The following is a 21869-nucleotide window of genomic DNA, read 5'->3' as shown; positions in this document are numbered from 1 at the left end:
TTTAATTTAACCATGTAATTGTTGCAAAGAAAAACACTGTCAAATTATGAATACATTAGTTGAAAATTTTAAAAATGTTTGTGTCTGCAAGAACATAAAAGACCATTTAAAACTTATGAAAGCACATTTTTAAATATTTATATCTTCTGAGATTAAAACTAAGGGAAATTTATGAATCCTCAATCAAGTTGGGAGCAATGCTATAAAGCAACAAGCTGAAATAAAACTTTTCCTTAAAAAATTTAATTATTTCTTTTTCAAAGATTTTAACATGGTCTTATATATTACACGCCAAAAGAAATTATGTAATGTAAGAAAAACAAGCTATAAAAAAAACTTTTTCAAATGCATTCTTAAAAAGAAACACATCATATTGATTTTAGGAAATATAAATGTCTTATGAACTTAAGTACTAATTTATTATATTTAAAAATAAAATATTTCAAAGAGATAGGTTTCATACTTTTACAATTCTTAATTTATGCCCAGGCCCAACTCGATAAAATATTGAAATTGAGTGTATTATATGAGCAAGTTCATCATCATTCATGAAATCAATCTTTTCTCCAGACAAGGAACGGCTGCCAACTGCATAAAGGCCTAATCTTGATGCTAAAAAATATATGCACCAATATATAATATTGCTAAAAAAGGGTTTAAAAGTAATTTTGGAAAATGAAAAAAGCATGGAACAAGATTATAAAACTTGTTAAATAATTAAATGCTTGTGAAAATTTTACCAATAGAGCATGCTGTGTCCTCTGAGTCACCAGTCAACATCTTAATTGAAACTCCACTTCCATGAAGTGTTTGTATGGCTTCAGCAACACCAGAGCGGGGTGGATCTAAAATACCCACCATTCCAAGGAAAAGTAAATCATCTAAAGATGATCCACAAGCAATGGCCAGAACTAGAAAAAAAGATAATTTTATTAACATTATGCATAAACATAAATACTGTACCTGTTGAGAATGTTCCAGTCTACATGTTCCAAGCTTTTCAAAAATAGACGTCCATTTTAAAGACTTGCCAGGCGTCACATACACGCATGGCCAGTCAACGAGCGAATGAAGTTTTCATCAGGTTCTTATAGCTTCACTCTCTTGTGATTATTTATTTAATAAATACAGCGTGTTCCAAAAATGACCAAGGATTTGAACAATTCTGCTTAAGGAAACAAAATCTTTAAACTTACAGTTGCTTTAAAGCTTGTCAACAGATGCTGCTACTAAATAGTATTAACTACAAAACTATGTTTTCAAATATATGTCAGACCATTACGACTGTAAAGATTTGCAAGGTCTTACGTTAATTTTGTCCACAATCAACATTGAGAAATATCAAAGAGTTGTTCCTGGAAAAATATTGTATTTTGAGAAGCATTTTGTAACTTTCCTTGAGTGGCAATGCAATCTGTTTACAAATTTTGTACACACAGCAAATTGCACATTGTATTTCTTCTGCTTTTCATTAAATGATTTTTCAAAATATGGGTTACTTTTTGGACACCTAGTACAATGTTTAAGGTCTATTATAACTTGTGATTTTATGTTCAAAACAACACTTTTTTTTCATGTGGGACTTTATTTTTAAAATGCTGCGGTTATTTTCTTTCAATAGAAATAAAATTTCATGAGTTGTAATTTCTACAACCTCAAAATTAAATAGGCTTGCCTTAAAACATAAATAATCTTAAAACTTTTTTACCTCTTAAACCTTTTCGTCCCATATATTGTGCTTCCTTCAAATACTGTAGATGAGTATCTTTAGACAGAACAACAGGCGAACCATGATAATTGTACTTTGTACATTTTGGTAGAAGGATTTCAATAGCCCCTTTCACAAAGTACTTTTCACTGCCCTGAAAACATAAAAAAATAAGATGTTTATTAAAAATTATCCAAAAATGAAACACATAGTTGCTTAATCAAAAAGCGTGATAAATATGTTTCAAAAATAATATCACTATTAATAGTAATAACTCTTGTAAGATACACGCTTTAACAAAAGAGCCTGACCAACTGTTAGTCACCAAATTCGATGATCTTCATACATGGTAAGATTTCATGTAAATATTGATGAAAATTTTATTTAAAAAATGAATTTTCTATTCAGATGATAATCAATTTTTTATGGAGTGAATTTTAAATTTACAAATAAGATCCTAAACCAGAATTACATAATAACATGTTTAATTTCCATTTCACAATAAATTGTGCATAGTAATAGCAAAGTTTTTTTTACATTTAAAATCTTATTCAGTCTAACAGTTAAATTAAAATTAACAATTTTTGAAATAATTCAGTGCCAAAGAAAAGAAAATGTCACTGAAAATCATTAAAAACTCAAATGGTAAAAATAAAATCAGATATAAAATAATTAAAAACATACCAGTCCAAACTTTGGTAAGCATTTTACAGCCATGAATTTCTGCTCTGAACTAAATGGAATTTCTTGTAGCCTGTTGTAACGTTCTCTAATACCCTGCATGTTCATCTGGAACAAAAAGAAATAAAAATGAAATTTTATATCAACCGATTGTGGATATAATTTTCTGGAAAAATAATTTATATTTCTTTTTATTGAAACTAAGATAAAGCTAACACATTCACACTTTTTATGTTAAATTTCATGGCTAGATTACGAAAAAGATCAATGTTTGTTAAAAGTATAGAGCTATAAAATTGCTAATTATTGTTCTTGTTTGAACCGTTGAGCCACTTTATATATATATCAAACTAAAAGAATTAAATCTAATAAAACAATATATAATTGATTAAAAATATTTTAGAGAGATTTGTTTTTAAAACTGTATCCATATTCCGAAATTAATGAAATAAATATTAATATATAATAATTAATGAATAAATATTAATGAATAAATTTGAATTAAGAAAAATGTTTTCAGTGTTTTTTTGAAAGATTGATATAAAGCATTTTTGAAATAAAGTAAAAGTATTTTTTATATAAATAGTGCTTATAGACTAAATTATGCTTATAAATAGTGCTAAATTATGCTTAATAATTCAGATAGGAATAATTCCAACAAATTTTCAGACATATTTGTTCTTGACATAATATTCAGACACAATTAATATTTAAAAACCTGCTTTTTTTTAAAAAAAATTAAACAAAAAAAATAGATATGTTTTATTAATTTATTTTTAATTAAGAAAAGCTTAAAGAATAGGCTCCTAACATAAAAAAAAAGAAGAAAACAGGAAAAAAGTTTTTTCCGAAAAAAAAAAGTTAAAACAGATTTTAAAACCTAATGTTACTGAACTTATAATGCAAAAAGGTTAATGTTTTTCACTAAATATAATTATTATTCTGTAATTATAAATATTATTTCACTAAAAAAATTATTTACATAAAAAATGAAATTTTTATAAAGGAAAATTCATGAATTTGGAATTTAAATTATTGATTATAATTTTGCTTTAAATCTAAACAATGTTTGTTATTAACCTCCACAAAAAGAAATCTCACACTTAGGTTCATTGGTGTTCAGATTTTGGAAGGCAGCTATGTTTAACTAACTTGTCAGATTGCATACCCCTAAATAAAAAACATAATTATTTCTGTCATGATGTTGCAATCTTGATAACACACCAGTGGTGGGAGAAAGCATTAGCGATGTGTGATATCTGTGCTATAAACTGCATAATATTCATACATTCTATAAAATTCAGTGCTTCCTTTCTTTAGTCAACATTCTAATTGACCAAAAAACAGAGCCGCAGCTCAAAGGATAGGCTTTCGCCTCCCACAGATTTGTTAGCCACTCTTTCATTGGCTAGATATTAGGTGGGCCAACATTGCTCACACAGTAAGGACAAATAGTACAGAGAAGGAAAGAACATCAATGCCTTGTCCGGTATTCGAACAATGGACTTTTCTGATGTAAGGTCAGCTCCCCTGACATAGTCCAGTGGGCATTTAAATCATAAAATCACTATATAATGATCACTATATACAGTGATTAATATAATAGTGTAATATCACTATATAATAAAACATAAATGTATAAGAGCATTTGAGAGACTCATAGAAAATTTTCTGACATGTTCTTACTGACATAACTTCAACTGAAGACAATGACAAAAATAATCAAAATTTCGGACAACTGCGTCATTTATGCTGAATGAATGTTTAAAGATATTTACCTTCCTGGCAGCCGCAATTAAGGCCCCCTCAGTTGGCTGGCCTCTCAGCTGATCGTCTATTATATCAGCATTGCTACATATACAGCCTGCCTGAAAAGACAAAACAAGTTTAATTCACATATACTTCAACAAACAAAACGCAATGTTAATTGCATCAGGAATAAAATTACTGAAGTGCAGCAATGTTTTAAACATATATATATATTAATCTTTTTATAAACCATGATACATTGTATATTATAAAAAAATAAAATAAAAATAAAAACTTGTGCAACTCAAGCTCAATAGAATAAGAACTACATTTGTGTGTTTTAGATTAACATATAAAAATTAATAATATACCAATGCAAGTCAAATTAACAGTCTAATACAAGTAAACTAAAATTTTATAGGCATTTAACAAAGCTTACTTCCACAATTGTTCTAACTGAATTCATCTGTTGAGAATGATTGCCAGGATCCATTATTTGAACATGACCAGATTCAGCATATCCCACTCCACTTAACTTAAACAAAAGATAAAATTTTAATAAAATATTTATTTTGGACGATAAAATTTATGCAATCTTATATTATGAAATGCATAAATATTTTAACTAAGTAAAATTTAAAAATATGTATGGTGCTTTTAAAATTTTTCTCACTTGAAAAATAAAATCTTTCTCGTCCTTTATTTAATCGAAATATAAAGATGATTTTATTATTCAGAAAGTAAATCTTTCCTTAGTAATAATTTTTAAATTAAAATAACAACAAAAAAATTCTCATTTGAAAACTCATAAATAACATGATTCAAACTTAAATATCAGAGAAACATTTTCAGTATGTTGGCATGTACTGTACTGTCAATATGTCAAAACAATTTAAAGGAGTATTAAACAAACTAAAGCATGTTGAATTTGGTTACATGCAGAGAAAATATGGGTGCTACATGAAATTATTTTTATATAAAAGTTACAAATTTCCCAGAAACAAAAGATTTGACACTCAGATCTTACTGAATTATATATCTTCAATTGTATGTATTACAAAAATAAAACAAATTTTATTTATAATAAGTGTTATTTCAATATAAACTAATAAAAAGTGCAACTTCTTCAGAATTTTTTTTATGTACTATAACTACTAATTTCAAAACCTTGTTTTTCCTCTTTCCCTAAAAATATGCAAAGTAAAACAGGATTTTGTCTTAAAACAAGTTACCCTTCCTTTAGAGAAACACCTCACACACTCAATAAATTTAATTGGTTAGTTTTTCCTATGTTTTGCATTCAATATTTTCCTAGTTGCACACACACCAACATTTAACCCCGCGCCTATGCGCCTAAAATGGTATTTATCAGTTAATGGTTAAGGTTGGAAGACAAGACAGATAGAAAAAAAAGAGAGGAAAAAATGGCAAATCGAAACAAAAAAGAGAAGAAAATAAAAAGAAATATGAAAAAAAAGAGAAGAAAAAAAAGAAACGATTATTCTATTTGTTAGGGCATTTGATTAAAAAGTATCCAGAGCTAATTGGCCAAGTTTAGCTGTGGTTGTTGCTCAACATTGCATAATTTTGTCATTTTTTCATGAAAATTATTTCAGGATTTCCTCCTATTCTTCTAGAAAATTAATCAGGTTTGTTGCCTTCTGTTTCAACTTTGGATTCTTATGGATGGATCTCTTCCAGGCTATGAGGAATTCTAGCTTTGGTTGTTTAAAGTGGTAGGATGTGGTAAGCGGACATTCTATTGCATAATGCCACACTGTTCCTACACCTCCACAGGCACATGTATTGTCAGTTGCCAGGCAGAATCGCTTTAGATACGCTTTAATGGGGCCATGCTCTGTAAAGAAGAGGATTAGCTGCCTATTCCATTCCAAAGGTTTAAATGAGACGCCTGGTAAAATTTCTCTGATTAATGTTCCTGATTTCGGTTTGTGATGATGCCAGTAGTGTTGCCAGTCCTTTTATATTTGTGTTTTAGCTTCAAGCTTAATGAATGAGTGTGGAACTTTGATGTTGAAAAATTGACCCGTATTAATTGCCTCTTTAGCTAAATTATCAGCTTGTTCGTTTCCATCATTGTTATTATGTGCTTTAATTCATGAGATTTGAAGGCCATTAGTATTATTAAGTAGATTTTGGATGTCTTGTATAATCTGATGAGTGGTATTATAATTCTTAAGTGCTATTATTGTTGAAAGGCTGTCTGACCATATTGCAGTTTGGCTTGCGATTTTTTGTTTTAATGCTATTGCTTCCGCCTGAAATACAGTGTTGTAAGAACTAATACTGAAAGAAAACACAAATAATTAAATTCGAAAAGGATAAAACTTCTTTGGAAAAAAAAAACGCGCTAAGAAGCAGCAGAAATTTCAGAAAAAAGTATCAATAAAAGAAACGAAGTATCTAAAGAAAAGTAAAGAAAGAAAAGTATCTTTTAACAGGGCGCAATTCTAGTCTTAACTGAGAAACCCCAGTTAAGCATTCTATTAATTTGTCTACGTATTTCTTTCTCCTGACCTTTTCCATTTCATTTTAAACTTCTTCTGCGCATTATAATAGGGGGCGTTGTTTTTTCAGTTTTTAGTGTTTTCTTTTCTTCTACTTGCTTTTGAAGTTGATGCTTGACCTGTGACTTAGTGAGTTTTTATTTTTCAGATGATTTTGATTGTGTTTCTTTTCTTAATTTGTTAATTATTTTGAATGTATCTTGGTTTTCCTGGACCTCTATACAAAACCATCGGGGTACTGAGGGAGATATTTTAAGCATTTGCTTCTCCCTCAATTAGAAATGGTTTTGTTTTTAATGGCTACCGAGGCCGGTACCCCCTGAAGACGTCGGCTTCGGTGGTCATATTTTTATTTCCTTCGTTTCTTTTATTGTAAGAACTAAGTTTCAATTGTGTGGCCGATGTAATTATGCCATCTTCATATTGTACAATTGCAGCACCCGTTCCATTAGCCTTCTCAGATCCATCTGTAAATATGTTTATTTTTCTTGTTAATCTAGCTTGTTTAATGAATATAAAATTATTTGTCTTTATGTTAAAATTGGCAGGGTGGATATCATTTAATCTAATTTTTTTGTCAATTTGAGTGGAGTGAAAACAGGTGCCATCTATTGTTGAAGAGAAATTTTTATTTCTGATGAGGTTGATTCTAATTGCCTCCTGCTGTAGAGTAATGTGTAATAGAGGTATTGCCAGAATAACCTGCAGGGCATTTGTGGGGGATGTACGATAGGCACCAGAGATATTCAACAGAAATTTTCTCTGAATGGTATCTAGTTTGTTTCTGGTGTGTTGTTTGGGATTAACACACCAGACTGCAGCTGCATGGGCGATCATCCTTTCGGTGCAGGTTTTGTTATTGATTCGTCTTTCGGTTTTATTTATTCCCCATTTTCCTCCAGCTATTCTTTGCCTGGCCGGAAATTGTCTGGCAGCTTTGTCTGCCTGGATGGTCAGTCCAGTTGAGGTTCTCATCAAAATTGAGGCCTAGGATCCTGACCACTTTAGATCTTTTAATTTTTTGCCCTTTGAGATGTACTGATGGGCCATTCACTAGTTTGCATTTTAGTAATAAATAGGTGGTTTTATCAGTTGAAAGATTTAGACTATTGTCCATTGCCCAAATGTTAAAATCATTTATTGCTTTTGTGGCCAGGATGCCTAGATATGATTCAGTGGAAGCTGTCAAGACAAAGCTGAAGTCATCTGCATCACCCTCCATTCATTATTTTAGCTTGTATTTTATATACAACTGTCAAAATGATTCACTTGTGTATGTATTTTCCATGCAATGAACAAAACTTTGCTTCTGTATAATGATAGATCAAAGATAGACTAAAAAGATAGTCTTAACTTTTTGTACAGTCAATAAATTAATTATGGTTTGATTAAATTAAAAGAAGTGGTTTCAGAAGCAACAATGACATGATTATTGCATTAAAGTACTTTATTTTGCAAGCTTTGGATGTAAAAGTCTTCTCAATATATTATAATTTTATTCCATTATTGATAGCAGGTTTTTTCGTTAAACAATAATTTAAAAAAAATAATCTAATAGTTTGAGAATTTTTCAAAATTGTTAATGAGAAAAAAAGAATTACCTCGGCATGATACATTTCCGATGTAACAACTGTTGTCACTGTCATCTCATTTTTTGTTAAAGTACCAGTTTTATCACAACAAATAACATTGACGCAACCTTGAAATAGAAGAAGAAAGATCACATAAAAGCTGTCTTAAAATCAAGCACTAATTAAATTTTTTTCAAATACTTAGAAATTTTAAAATATGGAATAAATTTTAAGGAATTGCAAAGAATAAAGAAGAATAAAGAAATTTTGAAGAATAAAGAACTGCATAAATTTTAAGATAAAATTATTCAAACATAACAATCAATGAAACTAATTAATTTACATTATTAGTTTTAAAGTTAACAACATCAGTATTTGAGGAGGATACAAAAACATCAAACCTTATTTCTGACCAAAACTAAATGACCGGCATGTTATTAAATAAAACAGTATAAAATATCTATAATTACAGATTCTAATAAACACAAAAAGCTTTTTATTTTTAAAACAGAAACACATTTTGTTACCAATATTTTTAACATATATTAATTGCTTATTAAATAAAAATACTTATTTTTTATGATAAAATTAAACTCAATATGTAGCATTAATTTCTTACACAATTAACAAAGGTAAATGGACATGAAAATCTTGGTGGATGAAGATTTGCATTTTTAAAAAAAATTTAGATTTCTTATTTAAATATACAATATAAATTATTTTAAAAAGTCATTAAAATTTGCAGATCTCAGTGGATGAAGGCACTAAGTTACAATCTTTGAGTGTTGGAGTGGAAGAAGATTCCAAATGCATAAAGCCACACTTTTGGATACAGATAAAAACACCAAAAATCTGAATCTATGATAGGAGACATTTAAATGTGTTCTAAAGATTTATAGATCTGCCCAGTTGGAAGTTTGCAGAGAAGAAAAGAAGGTAAGAGATAATTTTTATTTCCTAATATTAATGAATAAACTTGAAAGCTAGTTTACTTAAATTCCTGAAAAAGTCACATAGCACCTTTTCCACTCAGATTTTAAATTTAGGTCATTACTTTTGGCTGCTACATGCAACACACACAGTTAAACGCTACTTTATAAAACAAAATTCTCAGATGTTTAACCTTTTATATACATTTTAGGCTAGTTTCTGCTTATAATTTATTCTCTTCTTTGCTTTACAAAATAACATGGAGGCGTTTTCACACCCCTGCACCCAAAGTGATATGCAAACCAGATTTGCTAAGCTATAGTCATTCAAAATGTAAACATTTTACATATTTAAAGTCAAAGTATAACTTCACAATAAAAAAAAACATAATTTTCCTCAGGACATCTTTAAATTGAACCTTACCTAATGTTTCCACTGTGGGAAGTTTTTTAATGATGGCATTTCTTTTGGCCATTCTCATTACTCCTAAGGCAAGAGTAACAGTCACAACAATGGGTAAACCTTCTGGTATAGCCGCAACCGCCAAGCTGAAAAATATTAATTCATTTGAATAAATGAAAAATCTATATTTTGCACCAAATCATAACAGATCTGTATGTGATTAAACTAAACTGATACTGTAGTTATAACAATATTTGAACAATTGAAAATTTTACCCTTATAAATACAAAAAAGTATTATTATATAACAAATTATTTTACTATTCAATAAGAAAAGTTAATATGTTATATAGCAGATATATTAAAAAAAATTTTTTTTTTTTTTTGAAAGATGGAAAAAGTTATTAAACATCAAAATTATACCAATTATAAATAAAAAGACAGATAATCCCTCTCAGTTTTTGTTGCTCTGTAATTCAAAAAATAATTTATTGAAAGTGTTGTGTATTTCCAGCTTTACATAACTTAATCTAATTTAAGAGCTTATTTAATAATTCATGTGTTAGTCTTACAGAAACGCACACATGGAATTTTAAACCTAGAATAACTGAGAGGCCAGAGTGGTCCCTTAAGTATTTTGGTAGATATTTCATAAAGCCAGGTCGTTTTGGACATAAGGACCCTTTGATATATATAAAATACCTCAGTTTTATTTTTAAAAAATTAATTAAAAAAAATATATATTATTTTTACATATTTATAATTATTATTTATAGAGAAAGAGAAACTCAATTACCTAAGAAACAAATGCAGACTTACAATTGAAAAACCAATGTTCTGCTGCGCAATTGAAAAAAAAAACAACTTTAAGTGCTTCTTGATAGATTCTGAGAAAAGTAGCTGGACAACTTTTATTTTTTCTATTGCTAACGCTATGAACGCTAAAATAAGATTTCAGAAAACTGTGATAAAGTAAAATTTGTTTTTGTAAAATTTTTTTTTGCAATATGCAGTTCATCATGCAGAGATGAGAAATATATATAAATTTCTATTTTGAATTCTGTTGATTTTTCTTTTGCACAGCAGTGTTCCATTTATTCAACTATTTTCGCTAACCAAATCAAACAAAATACAATAGAATTTCGACAATCAAGCAAGTCTAAAATATGTTTTTATTAAAATAATTATGATTATACTTCAAGATTTTGAATGTCCAATTGATCTATACTCAAACAATATGGAAAGGGCGAACTGGCCCCTTCAGTCTTTCTAAATATACAGCAATGTTCAGTCTTTCTAGTGCTAATTAAAAATAAAAACTATGGAAAAAAGCACTAAAAATTTTTAATCACATAAATTAACTATATCATTTAATAAATTATAACTTAGTAAATAATAATCTATAATTAATATAATTGTTTATACCTAACACCAATATTAAACATTTCCATCAAGGGTCTGCCTTGGAACCAGCCAACTACCATAATTAATCCAATTATAGCAAATGAATATAATGATAACTGCTTTCCCAAAGTGTCCATACTAATTTGCAAAGGTGTTTTAGGAGCCTAAAAAGTGAGAAACACAAACAACATTACTAAATAATTGAAACACCTCAGCTATTTGAAATACTGAGAGAATAATTATTTAAATGAATAATGTAGAAACATTTAAAATTTCTAGATATCAACCTTAACATTTTATGTAATTAAAATGTGTGCTGACTCTTTGGACTAAGAATAGAACATTTCACATAGAATTTCCTATCAAAATATAAGCGCATATTTATAACTCATTTATATTAAATTTAAAAATACTTATACAACATCATTAGTTAAATCGTTACAACAATAGTTACAATAAGTGCATGCAGAAGAACTCTCAAAGATATGTTTTTAAAATTTAGAAATATAATTTCCTTCCGTTCGTTACTTATACCTTTTATGCAGATGGGACACCAGTGTCCCTTTTATAATTTCTTTTCTGCTTTCCTCGTTAAGGGAAAAAATATATTTTGACATTTTTTAACATAAAAAAAACAGTGTAATAGTTCCTAAAAAAAAAAATCAATTCAATTATCAGAATTATATTTGTACTAAAATATAAAAAAAGTAGCTGGAATTTTTTTTATTATTAATTCACATTTAATAATTTATCAATAATTGATTTTGTAAATTAAAGTAATTGTAAATTTTGTAAATTATTCAATGATAAATAACTGTTTCTCTTAAATCTAATTGATTTCGAATAAGAGAAAATTTGAAAAATTATTGCTTTGAAGATTTTACCTTTATTACGAAAAGATACGAGTTTAATGTTGTAGTTCACAACCATAAATTATTAAAATTTTAAACATAATAATTTTCACTTATTTTTCACCTAAATTAATACTAAATAATGAAAAAAGAATAAAAAAATGTGTTTAATAAAAATTCTAAGTCAAAGGGATAAATACAAATGAGTAAATAGTAAAAAATAATTTAAATGAAACAACAAAATACAATTGTAATACTTATGTAAAACAAGCAGTTCTCCACAACTTAATTTCAGTTGGTATTATATGAGTGTATATTAAAATGCTACATGCAAGCCAACAATAGCAATAAAGTATAATTTAATTGTACTTCTCTACAACTAACAAAAAAAAAATTGTAACAAAAAAGTAAAATTAATCTATACATACTTCTTCCGCTTGCATCATTTTAAAAACTTCCCCAAATTCTGACTTTTCAGCAGTAGATATAACAATGCCCTAAAAGTATAATCAGTATCAAATTATTATCAATTGGGAGAATATCATCGTTGCATAAATGAATAGTATAAGAAAAAAAAGTTTTAAATAAACTGTAATTAAAAGTCAAATATTTTAAATATTTTCAAAATTCTAGTTTTAGACGAAATTTTTACAGCATCATAACATAATAAATAAGAACAAGCTCATAGTAACATTTTTCGATTATTTAGATATTAAGCCTTAAACTTCCTGAATGTTTCTGCAAAAAAAAAAAAAAAATGAATACTCTAATTTTAAAAAACATTACAATATATTAGAGCATAAAAGATTGATTACTTTGAGGACAAAATAAAAAAAATCTTACTCTATGAAAAATATATTTCGGGTTGCAAATATACCTTAATACATAAAATTTATTCTCTGCTAAAGTAAAATCTCAATAAAAAAACTTTTAACAGCAGGCAAAATAAATTTTATTTATTGAAGAACTTTTACCTTTCATAAGAAAACATGGTTCTTGCTCAATTATTTAAAAAAAAAATTAGGACTTTTTTAGCACTTTTTTAGGACTAGGAAAAAAAAATTAGCACTTGATGTAAAGTAAAAATAACATACTTAAACTATACGTGATACTAAAAATGTACAAATAAAGTGTTTAACGATTCATGAAGTAAAAATTGTATAATTAATATATACATGATGCAAATTGCGGCTTAATTTTGTCACAATCTTTTTCCTCAATTTTCTTTTTTTACTTAAGTAATTTAATATGTTTCTCATTTTTAGAACACACTTGCTTTTGTTTTCTGACATTAATTTTGGATTGATGCAAGCAACATTTCTTACAACAGAATAGTTTATTGGACATTTCTCCAGTAAAGTTTCTAACATTTTGGTGATAAACTTTCTGTAATCTTTCTTTATATTCATATGATCTCGGTCAGAAATAACTTTTGAGGCCAACAGCTGCTTTAAAATTTGGTCACCTTTAAAACCTACACTGATTTTTGTCAGAGAGACATAATTCTTTTCATCACAAAAATTAAAATGGCACAGTTTCTCCAGAGAATTTAAGTTTTCTATAGATTTTGTTTTCAGAATATTATATAACTGCACACTATGTAATACCAAATCCTGGATATCTGCAGCAAAAAATGGTAAAAGTGGCCGATCTGCTTGATACAGTTTCAAAAATGGTGAAACTAGCTCCGACACATTGAAGAAAAAGTTCAGCTTAACAAGAATTAATTTGTCTTTTATTGCTTCTTGTAAAGTTAAAAAGGATTTACATTCTACACTTTTCTAAACTTGCCAACATTTTTCACATAAGATTTCAGATCATTCCAAAGCAATATTGCTCTTTCAGCTGCAGGTGCATTTTCCAGCCAACGGTGGTTACAAAATCTTAGTGGTAATTTGTTCTCAGTTGATTGATTAATAAAATCCTCTTTTCTTGTGGGTGAATCTTTAAAAAGATAGAAGATTGAGCTCAGGATGGAACCAATGAGCCATTCTGTTTCAGATTCACCTTTGTAGAATGCATTATTTAAAATATGAAGCCCACAACTTCCAATTGCATTGCATTGAACACCATGTTCTTTTAACAAATCTTCTTGAATATTATTATAAAACTTCCAATTGACAGCAGGACAGTCCATAGAAATCTGCAATAATTTCCAGGGATGATTGTGAGCCCCAGTCAAAATTCCGGAAAATTTCTTGAGTAAAAAAAAAAATAAATAAATAAAAAAGTTTAAACCGAAAAATTAGAAAAAAAATTTAAACAAGTTTTTTTTTCCTTTTTCTCAATATTTCCTAGTTTACTTCAAATATATTTAAAATTTTACACATACCTATGATGACCTGGAGAAGCAATTGAAATTTACAAATATGTCTTTCTTTCTTGAGTTTATGATTATAATAACTATTTACTGATAAAAAAATGAATATTAATCTTGAATATAAGCTTATAAAGCAGCTCTCTTATAAACAAATAAAATAAACTGCGTTTTTAAGCTCCACCTTTGAAAATTTGATTTCTGAAATCTCTTGTGATCACCGATTTTTTTAAACATCTGAACCTTCGATCTCCGGAAACTTTCGGATAACAGTTAACGAAAAATCCGGATTTTTTCCGGAGCACAATCAGCCCTGAATTTCTTCAGGTCTACATTTTTGACTGATGAATAAAAGCAGGCTAAAAGGTCATCTGCTGCAGAATGGCCCAGAAAAGCTGATGTTAAGTATCGCATCTCTACAATGTTCTTATCTGGGTTCCAAAAGTGGATATGTATATCCAACTGCTTCTGCTGTGTCGCTTTGTTCAAAGACTCATCAAAAAGCGATGTATAAAACTTGGCATTATCAATGCACTTCAGAAGTAGCATGCTAAAATGAGGTGCAAGTCCAAAATGACAGAGATATGCACACTTAGATTCACTGCAGGCGAAATGACGTGCTATTGAACTGTCTGGAAACATTGTACTAAATAATTTTCCAGTGTCTTTGGAAGAATTGTAGGAGTAGTAGCTTTCTACAACTTTCAAAGCCCATAAAATCTCAGAAGAAAGAACTTCTTTCCCCAAAGCCCAAGAATCTTCAAAAAAGATGGAGGCAGAAGAGCCAAAGGCGACAGAATTTAAGGATTTAGGGAAACCGATTTAAGGAATCCGACCGCTCAAAAAAAATTTCAAAACGCCAAAATAAAAATTATTTAGCACTTTTTTAGCACTCAGAAGAAATTTTAGCACCTTTTAGGCCCTAAAAAAGTTGGGAAAAAATTTTAGCACTTTTTTAGGACATTTTAGGACAGCAAGAACCCTGGAAAATCTGAAAAATTTAAGCATTGCCATACAAGTATACATTAAGATTTATAAATAATAAATATTAGTTGCACAGAGAATTATATGTGATAATTTTAAACAGTCTAATTGAACGCTTTGTCTGAAGAGAAAAGTTTCGAGTTTTTAGTGCACTTAAAAGGATAAAGTTAGTAGATAGATATAAAAATAAATTTTTTTAAAAGATAAAAAATGGCTAACACATGTAAGAGTAAATATTAATTTTCATGGTACATCTTTCTGAGTATTCTTATAGTAACTTTATAACTAAAATCCAAATAAAGCAAGTGATATTGCAAATTATTCTTACTTTCGCAACACCACAGCGCACCAGAGTGCCCATAAAGGCAACGTTTCTCCTACTTGTAATGCCATTGGTTTTTTCTAAAGGCTTTGTAACTTTATTAGAGGGTTCTGTTTCACCTGTGAAGCTGCTCTCATCAATTGCTAAATCTACTGCCTACTGAAAATAAATTCAGTTAGAGTAAGTTTTAAATGAAACAAGAAAAAAAAATCAGAATTAGTCATTTTTATGCATATTTGGCAGCTTTTTAATACCAATTATACAAGCTAAATACTTAATTTGAAAAATAATAGTTTTTCTGTCAAAAAAAATTAAATTACAATTAAAAATGTTTTGAAAACATTACCAAACATTTTATGGTTTATTTAAATTAAATGTCATTATATATTTTTCAAAAACATTGCTTCATATTTTAAAAAATTTGCTTAACAGATAATTGAAAGAAAAGATAATGTCAGACAAAATAAATAAATGCAATCATCATAATTTTTTATAAATTCAATATTAAAGCTGAAAAATGAAAAACTTATATTAAATTCTATGGATAAAGCTGGGTAATTTTATTTTTACTTGGCTTATAAGTCTTTGTACTTTGATTTTAGGTCTTTTTACTTCATCAAGCGAACTTCTATCAACAGAAAGAGCTGTTTCTGCCCCCCCCCAAAAAAAGAAGTTCCAATTATAAAAATTTAAAAGTCATATTCTCCTATCTTCTAATAAATTAAGCTTCATTAAATGAGTATGATTAGTGATTTAAAGTACAATAAGAAATATGAAATATTTAAATAACATAAGAAATATTTTAAAAAATAAGTTGTAATGCTATGTTTTAACACATGATAAATGATTCTATTTGATTAATCTTAATGATAAGGAAAAAAAATTGTATTGTATATACAGGCTTGTTAAGGAAGAGCAGTATCCACAAAAACATACAAAAGAAAACATATATATAATAAAAAACTACTCCTTGAATGTCAAAAATAAAATTTAAAAGTAAATAGATAAAATAATACTCTTAAACTGTTAAGGTTCAAATACTGTAAGATTTAGTTATTTTAAAGATAAGATATTTACACTGTATACAGTCAAACATGATGCTTATGAAGAGCATTATTTCACTTATTGTTCTTAAATTTAGGTCAAAAAGAAAGCTTAAAAGGTTTCATATAATACTTTTCAACTCTTAAAATACTAAGTAAAATTTGTAGAAAAAAATTCCTGATAAAGTATTGCTTTTACACTGAATAAAATTCAGGAAAGGCAATTTTATGTATAGAAAAGCAACCAAAAACAAGCAGAATTGAGGGAAAATAATTAATATCCTAAACAGTTATGTTGTTTTTATCAGTCTTTTTTTTCTTTTTAAAGTTTTAGTAGAACTAATTTTAAGAAAATACTAAGACTAACATTTGAAAGTCATTCAAATGTTTCTCAAATGGCAAAAGTATGGCAATACATTTTTAACAAGTTCAAATAATGAAAAAAATTCTAATATAGAATCATAATTTAGATCCTCTCCAATTGTAAGTAAAAGTTTTGTTTTTGTGAAATTTTAGATTCGAAACACCTTGAAATGATTAGCAGTACCTCAAACAGTCGTAAATCTGCAGGAACTCTATCACCAATGCTAAGTAGTACGACATCACCGGGTACTAAATTTTTTGCTAAAAATGTTTCCTGCCTTCCTTCTCTAAGGCTAAAAAGAAGAAAAATGTTATACAAACATCTCTTTGAAAGAATTAACTTTTCCTTTATAATATATAAATTAAATAACACTTTAAATGTTTGGCTTTTTTAAACATTTACATCTAGTTTTACTTGATTAAAAAAAAAATTCCATAGTTATTTAATGATAATAAATTTCTTATTCAAATATATAAACTCTTATTAATCAACAACAAAAAAGGAGTTGATAAAGGAAAAAAAAAACATTTAAACCATTCACTTAGAAAAATAGATTTCACAGTGTTACAAAATTTTAACTATCACAATTTTGTCCTGCACATACTTTTCAGCATCAAATAATACTGTGTGCAGTAAAAATTTCTTTTGGTGAGTTGAACCTTTAAAACATAATATGATGTATTTATTAATATAAAATTTTCAAGAACTTTGACAAATAATGAAAAAAGGAAATAATTAACTAAGTACCAATCATAAAGAATAATTTGTAACATGGCTAAAAATAGGATTAGTATGTATAGTTTAGTATGCTTATATTACTAGACATGATTAAAAAAATATCTATGATATTAGTTATCACCTTCCAAAATTACAATTGTGATTATGGCAAATTTTGACTGTTACAAATTAGTATTGTAAAAGATAAATGTAACCACACATTTTTATAAATACTTATTACTCTTCTAAAACCTAATTTGATTATTTTAATAATGATGTGTCATTGTAAAGAGAAAAATCAAAGTTATATACTAAGTTCTAGAGACACACAGCTAAGTGCTGTGTGTCTCTAGAACTTAGAACTGTACATTACATACATACTCAGTTCTAGAGGTCAAAGTCTTACATACTAAGTTCTAAACACACACAAGCACTAATTCAGTGGGAAAACTAATAGAAAAGTAAAAGAGTGGTATCTGTAGTACTGTAACACTTTGTTCACCAAAAATTATTATAAAATAGCACAACTACTTTTTTTTAATAATTACATAAAAATTATGTCCATACACATACTAAATAAATGTATCTTTTTAAATCGAAACAATGTTGGGTATAATAGCTAGTATCAAATAATGAAAAAATTACTATCTGATAAGAATAAACTTTACTACTTTACCATGTACAAGTTGGTGGAACAAGCTTATTAAGTTCTTCTAATGATTTCTCGGATCTATACTCCTAAAAAAAGGGGGGAAAGCTTTTAAAAGTTGAAAATTTTTTCACATTTGTACACATTATTTATTTTGCTACTTCATTACTACTTACATTAGTAATTGTCACTAAAACAAGCAGAGACTCATTGTGAAATTTTTTATTGATAATAAACTACAGACAACAGATTTGCTTATGGATATTGGTTTTTTCTAAAGAACAAGATTATAATATTACATAAATTATTTCTTATTCTTTAGTAAGTCATTTGTTTAAAACAATAAATATACAGTCCCAATATATTATTGTTTCAAAAAAAAATTATACAGATCTTGCAGAAGGCAATTTTTCTATTCTCATAAGTTAATTATTTCATAGATGATAATAGGAGAAACGAGTTTTATGTAGCAATAATAGTTTTTAATTGTTCATTTGTTAAACTTTCTGTTCCAATCAAATCTGTTCCAATCAAACAGTAGTACAGTGACATATAATAATCCTGGTAAAAAGCACATCATGAACTGAATCTTCCTTGACTTAGATTCAGTACACGTGCTTTTCACCAAAGTGGAAACAAAATACAAGGAGAAAGCTAAAAAAATACAGGAAATTACATAAGCAACTGTCCTGGTGTCATCATCGGGTAGACTATATTTGAGGGTGTCATAAAAAGGGATTTAAGAAAAACATTTCACTGCTAGTACGACAGATGTCATTTTCGATTCGTATTTCGTTGAATTTATGTGCCGATGGAGGTACACAGATTCTATTCATGATAAATTTAGACAGTATTTAACTGTTATTAAATAATTCTGTGCACCTAAATCTGAGAATATTCAAGCTTATTGAAGAGTTTTTTTTCCTTTTCTTTTTGCACCTACTCCATTAATTTTTGCTTCGAATTAAAATCCTTTTTATTGGGTTTATTAATTTTGTTTATATTGGATTCATTGCAAGTTTTGGCCTATGTTTTGTTGAAATTTCCCAATGTTTTATTGAAATATCATTACATTTTGGCCGCCATTCCTGTTAACACAGTGTTCTGCACAAACAGGAATAGCACCAAACATAAGTCGCCAATTTCGCCATCGGGCACCCTCAAGTATATTTTTCCCACATCATCTCTGAAATAACTATAAATTAAGGTGACAGATCCATCTACTGTATTAATAATGAAAATTCATCAACAGACTGATTGTTTGAAATACGTAAAGATGATTTTTTACCCTGTTGTTTTTACCTAAGAAAAAGTTTTCACTTTGTTATTCACGAAAAACATAATGTATTCAGGGAAAATTTCTGAGCAAACTTTCCCAAAAGTGAAACATTTCGATGATTATGAAACAATTAAAATTATTTGCTCAGGTAAATTCCAGGCTTTCAACAAATTTGAGATGATTAGCTTTGTAATTCTTTATTTAATTTATTTTCGTAATTTATAAGAAATTTTATTCCATAGTATTAATCAATTTAATTACAATTTAAATTTGAATTCAAAAATTTTGTGACAGAAACATATACAAACATAAAAAAAAAGATAATAACGTAAGAAAACTTACCTGAACAAAAGCTACAGTAACAACGATAACAATAGCCTAGATAAGAAAAAAAAAATATATTCAGAAAAAATGCAATTTGAAAATATCTGACATGAAATGAAACAGAAAAATTGAAACAACAATGTGTGACGTAAATTCTTAGAAATTGATAGTTACTTACAGCTGTTATGCTAAATGCATCATCAAATTGTTGCATACATATACTGACCAATGCAGATGCAAGTAATAAAACTATAAGTGGATTTTTAAACTGAAAATAAAGAAAAACACATTAGTGTATAATATATTTTCAAGAAAATAATTATGGAAATATTTAAGACCCTAAAAGCTCAAATATTTCTATATTTTATATAAAAATACTTGAGATATTGAAAATTTATATAACTTTTAAAATATTTGAGGTCATAACAGTTTGAATTTTAGTAGCTATTATTATAATTAATAACATAATCACTTAATTACAATGACAATAATTATGTTTTGTTACTGCAAATATTAAGTTTTTCAGTTGAAAAAAGAACTAAGGTTAATCACATCATTAAACAAATAAATCAAACTATATAAAACATAAATAAGCACATAGAGCAATTTAAGCAGCCAAAATATCAATCATACTTCTTTTTATTTATTAATTACTTTTTTTTATAAAGCATAAAAGAAAGTTTCCTTGATGAAGCACTTAGGAAATAAAGTTTAATTTTAAAGTTTAAATTAATTGTTAAATAAAGTGAAAAGTTTAATTGCATAATTTTTACATATATTGTGGCACAGCAATTTTAATTATGAAACGGTTTTAGAGTTTCTTATACGCAGACAACATCAAGACAAACTAGGTTTTCTCTACAGATTAGTTGAGATTTTTATCCTCAAATAATAGGTTATGAAAGTTATTTTTAAATACACACATATGCCAACCAGGCAGAATTAACATCCAGGAGTATGCTTAACAAGAATTCAGGAGACGTAGGAAAAGTAGGATATGCATATTTGGAACATCTAATAAAATATTTTAGATAAAAATTATATAAATAAAGGGATAAAAAAAAATTACGTAAATTTAAAGCAAAAAAAAATTTAACATAAAATTGAAATATAATATTTACATTAAGCATTCATTAAATTTGTTCATTTTTTTATCAACAAACACAGAAGCAAAAACATAAAAAAATAAATAATAATAATAAATAAATTTTTAAAAAAAATTTGGAAAATACTGGCTTTCATTCCTAAAATAAGAATTTTTTTTATTCAAAAATAATAACATTTACTTTCTAACATTATGGAAAAATCCTTGATACTGTAATAAAAATTTTTTCAAAAAACTCTTAAAAAATAAACAAATTGAAGAACCATTTTATTTTAAATAAACAAATTCAATTAATTATATTACAAATGTATAAAAATTTAACTAAGTATAAAAATGACCTTAAGCTATATGATAACTGCTAAGCCCTGAAATAAGCATAATAAATATATACAAATAGCAAATATTTTTCATTAAATATATGAAAACGAATGATGAAAATCACAATGCTATCCACATTGTTTCTGTAAACAGACTACCCTTACATCAGTTTGATGCCAACGGCTGAAAAAATATATATAATGATCCATTTGTTGCCAAGAATTGAAAGAAAAATGCACTAAAAAAAACAGCAAGGAAAGATATAAATTTCAACCATCTAGTCAGATTTTACTGCAAATCAGATGCAAGAAACTAACTCGTGACAGTTGAAATTGATATCGTATTCTGCTGGCATCATCTCATTTATTTATCCACAGAAAAGGAAAGGGAAAAGATACAGATGAGACCTATATGTCCAAAGGGGAAGGTTAAAAAGTAGAGTGAAACAGAGAGGGATATCGTTCAAGAGTGAATAAAAGCATGAGCAACTGCACTTCAGCCAGCTGGTAGTTTGACAACAGGGGACAAAATGTTACATGAGGAAAAGGATTTTGCACAGAAAGAAAAACAAAACTTCTGCTTTTGCTGAAAAATCTAGTAATTTAGAATTTGGATTCTCCATCG

The 21869-nt window shown here is 27.6% G+C and overlaps 2 protein-coding genes across 6 annotated transcripts in view; both read right to left on the bottom strand.

The window, feature by feature from the left end:
- The window catches only part of SPoCk (secretory pathway calcium atpase), a 59392-nt gene that overhangs the window by 10875 nt on the left and 26648 nt on the right, over positions 1 to 21869 (bottom strand). For all 5 annotated transcript variants that reach the window (XM_016071902.5, XM_016071903.5, XM_016071904.4 and 2 more), the window contains exons 3-17: positions 20001 to 20090; positions 19841 to 19876; positions 18247 to 18308; positions 17037 to 17145; positions 15453 to 15602; positions 12252 to 12320; positions 10994 to 11136; positions 9591 to 9715; positions 8268 to 8365; positions 4578 to 4673; positions 4168 to 4257; positions 2393 to 2497; positions 1709 to 1862; positions 741 to 911; positions 464 to 612 (exon numbers count right to left, since the gene is read on the bottom strand). In XM_016071902.5, the coding sequence (XP_015927388.1) occupies positions 464 to 612; positions 741 to 911; positions 1709 to 1862; positions 2393 to 2497; positions 4168 to 4257; positions 4578 to 4673; positions 8268 to 8365; positions 9591 to 9715; positions 10994 to 11136; positions 12252 to 12320; positions 15453 to 15602; positions 17037 to 17145; positions 18247 to 18308; positions 19841 to 19876; positions 20001 to 20090 (1647 nt within the window). The remainder of the gene's footprint in view (positions 1 to 463; positions 613 to 740; positions 912 to 1708; positions 1863 to 2392; positions 2498 to 4167; positions 4258 to 4577; positions 4674 to 8267; positions 8366 to 9590; positions 9716 to 10993; positions 11137 to 12251; positions 12321 to 15452; positions 15603 to 17036; positions 17146 to 18246; positions 18309 to 19840; positions 19877 to 20000; positions 20091 to 21869) is intronic.
- LOC147814107 (uncharacterized) lies at positions 13454 to 14962 on the bottom strand (the record flags this gene model as incomplete). Its single annotated transcript, XM_087158501.1, has 2 exons — positions 13454 to 14065; positions 14426 to 14962. Coding segments are annotated over 2 exons (1008 nt in total), but the record flags the coding sequence as incomplete, so codon positions are not given.

The sequence above is a fragment of the Parasteatoda tepidariorum genome, chromosome 3 (assembly GCF_982258835.1).
Source record: "Parasteatoda tepidariorum strain Cologne lab strain chromosome 3, Ptep-v5.0, whole genome shotgun sequence".
Classification (NCBI taxonomy): Eukaryota; Metazoa; Arthropoda; class Arachnida; order Araneae; family Theridiidae; genus Parasteatoda; species Parasteatoda tepidariorum.
The sequence above is the reverse complement of the archived record's forward strand: the minus strand, read 5'-3'. Positions and strand labels throughout refer to the sequence as shown.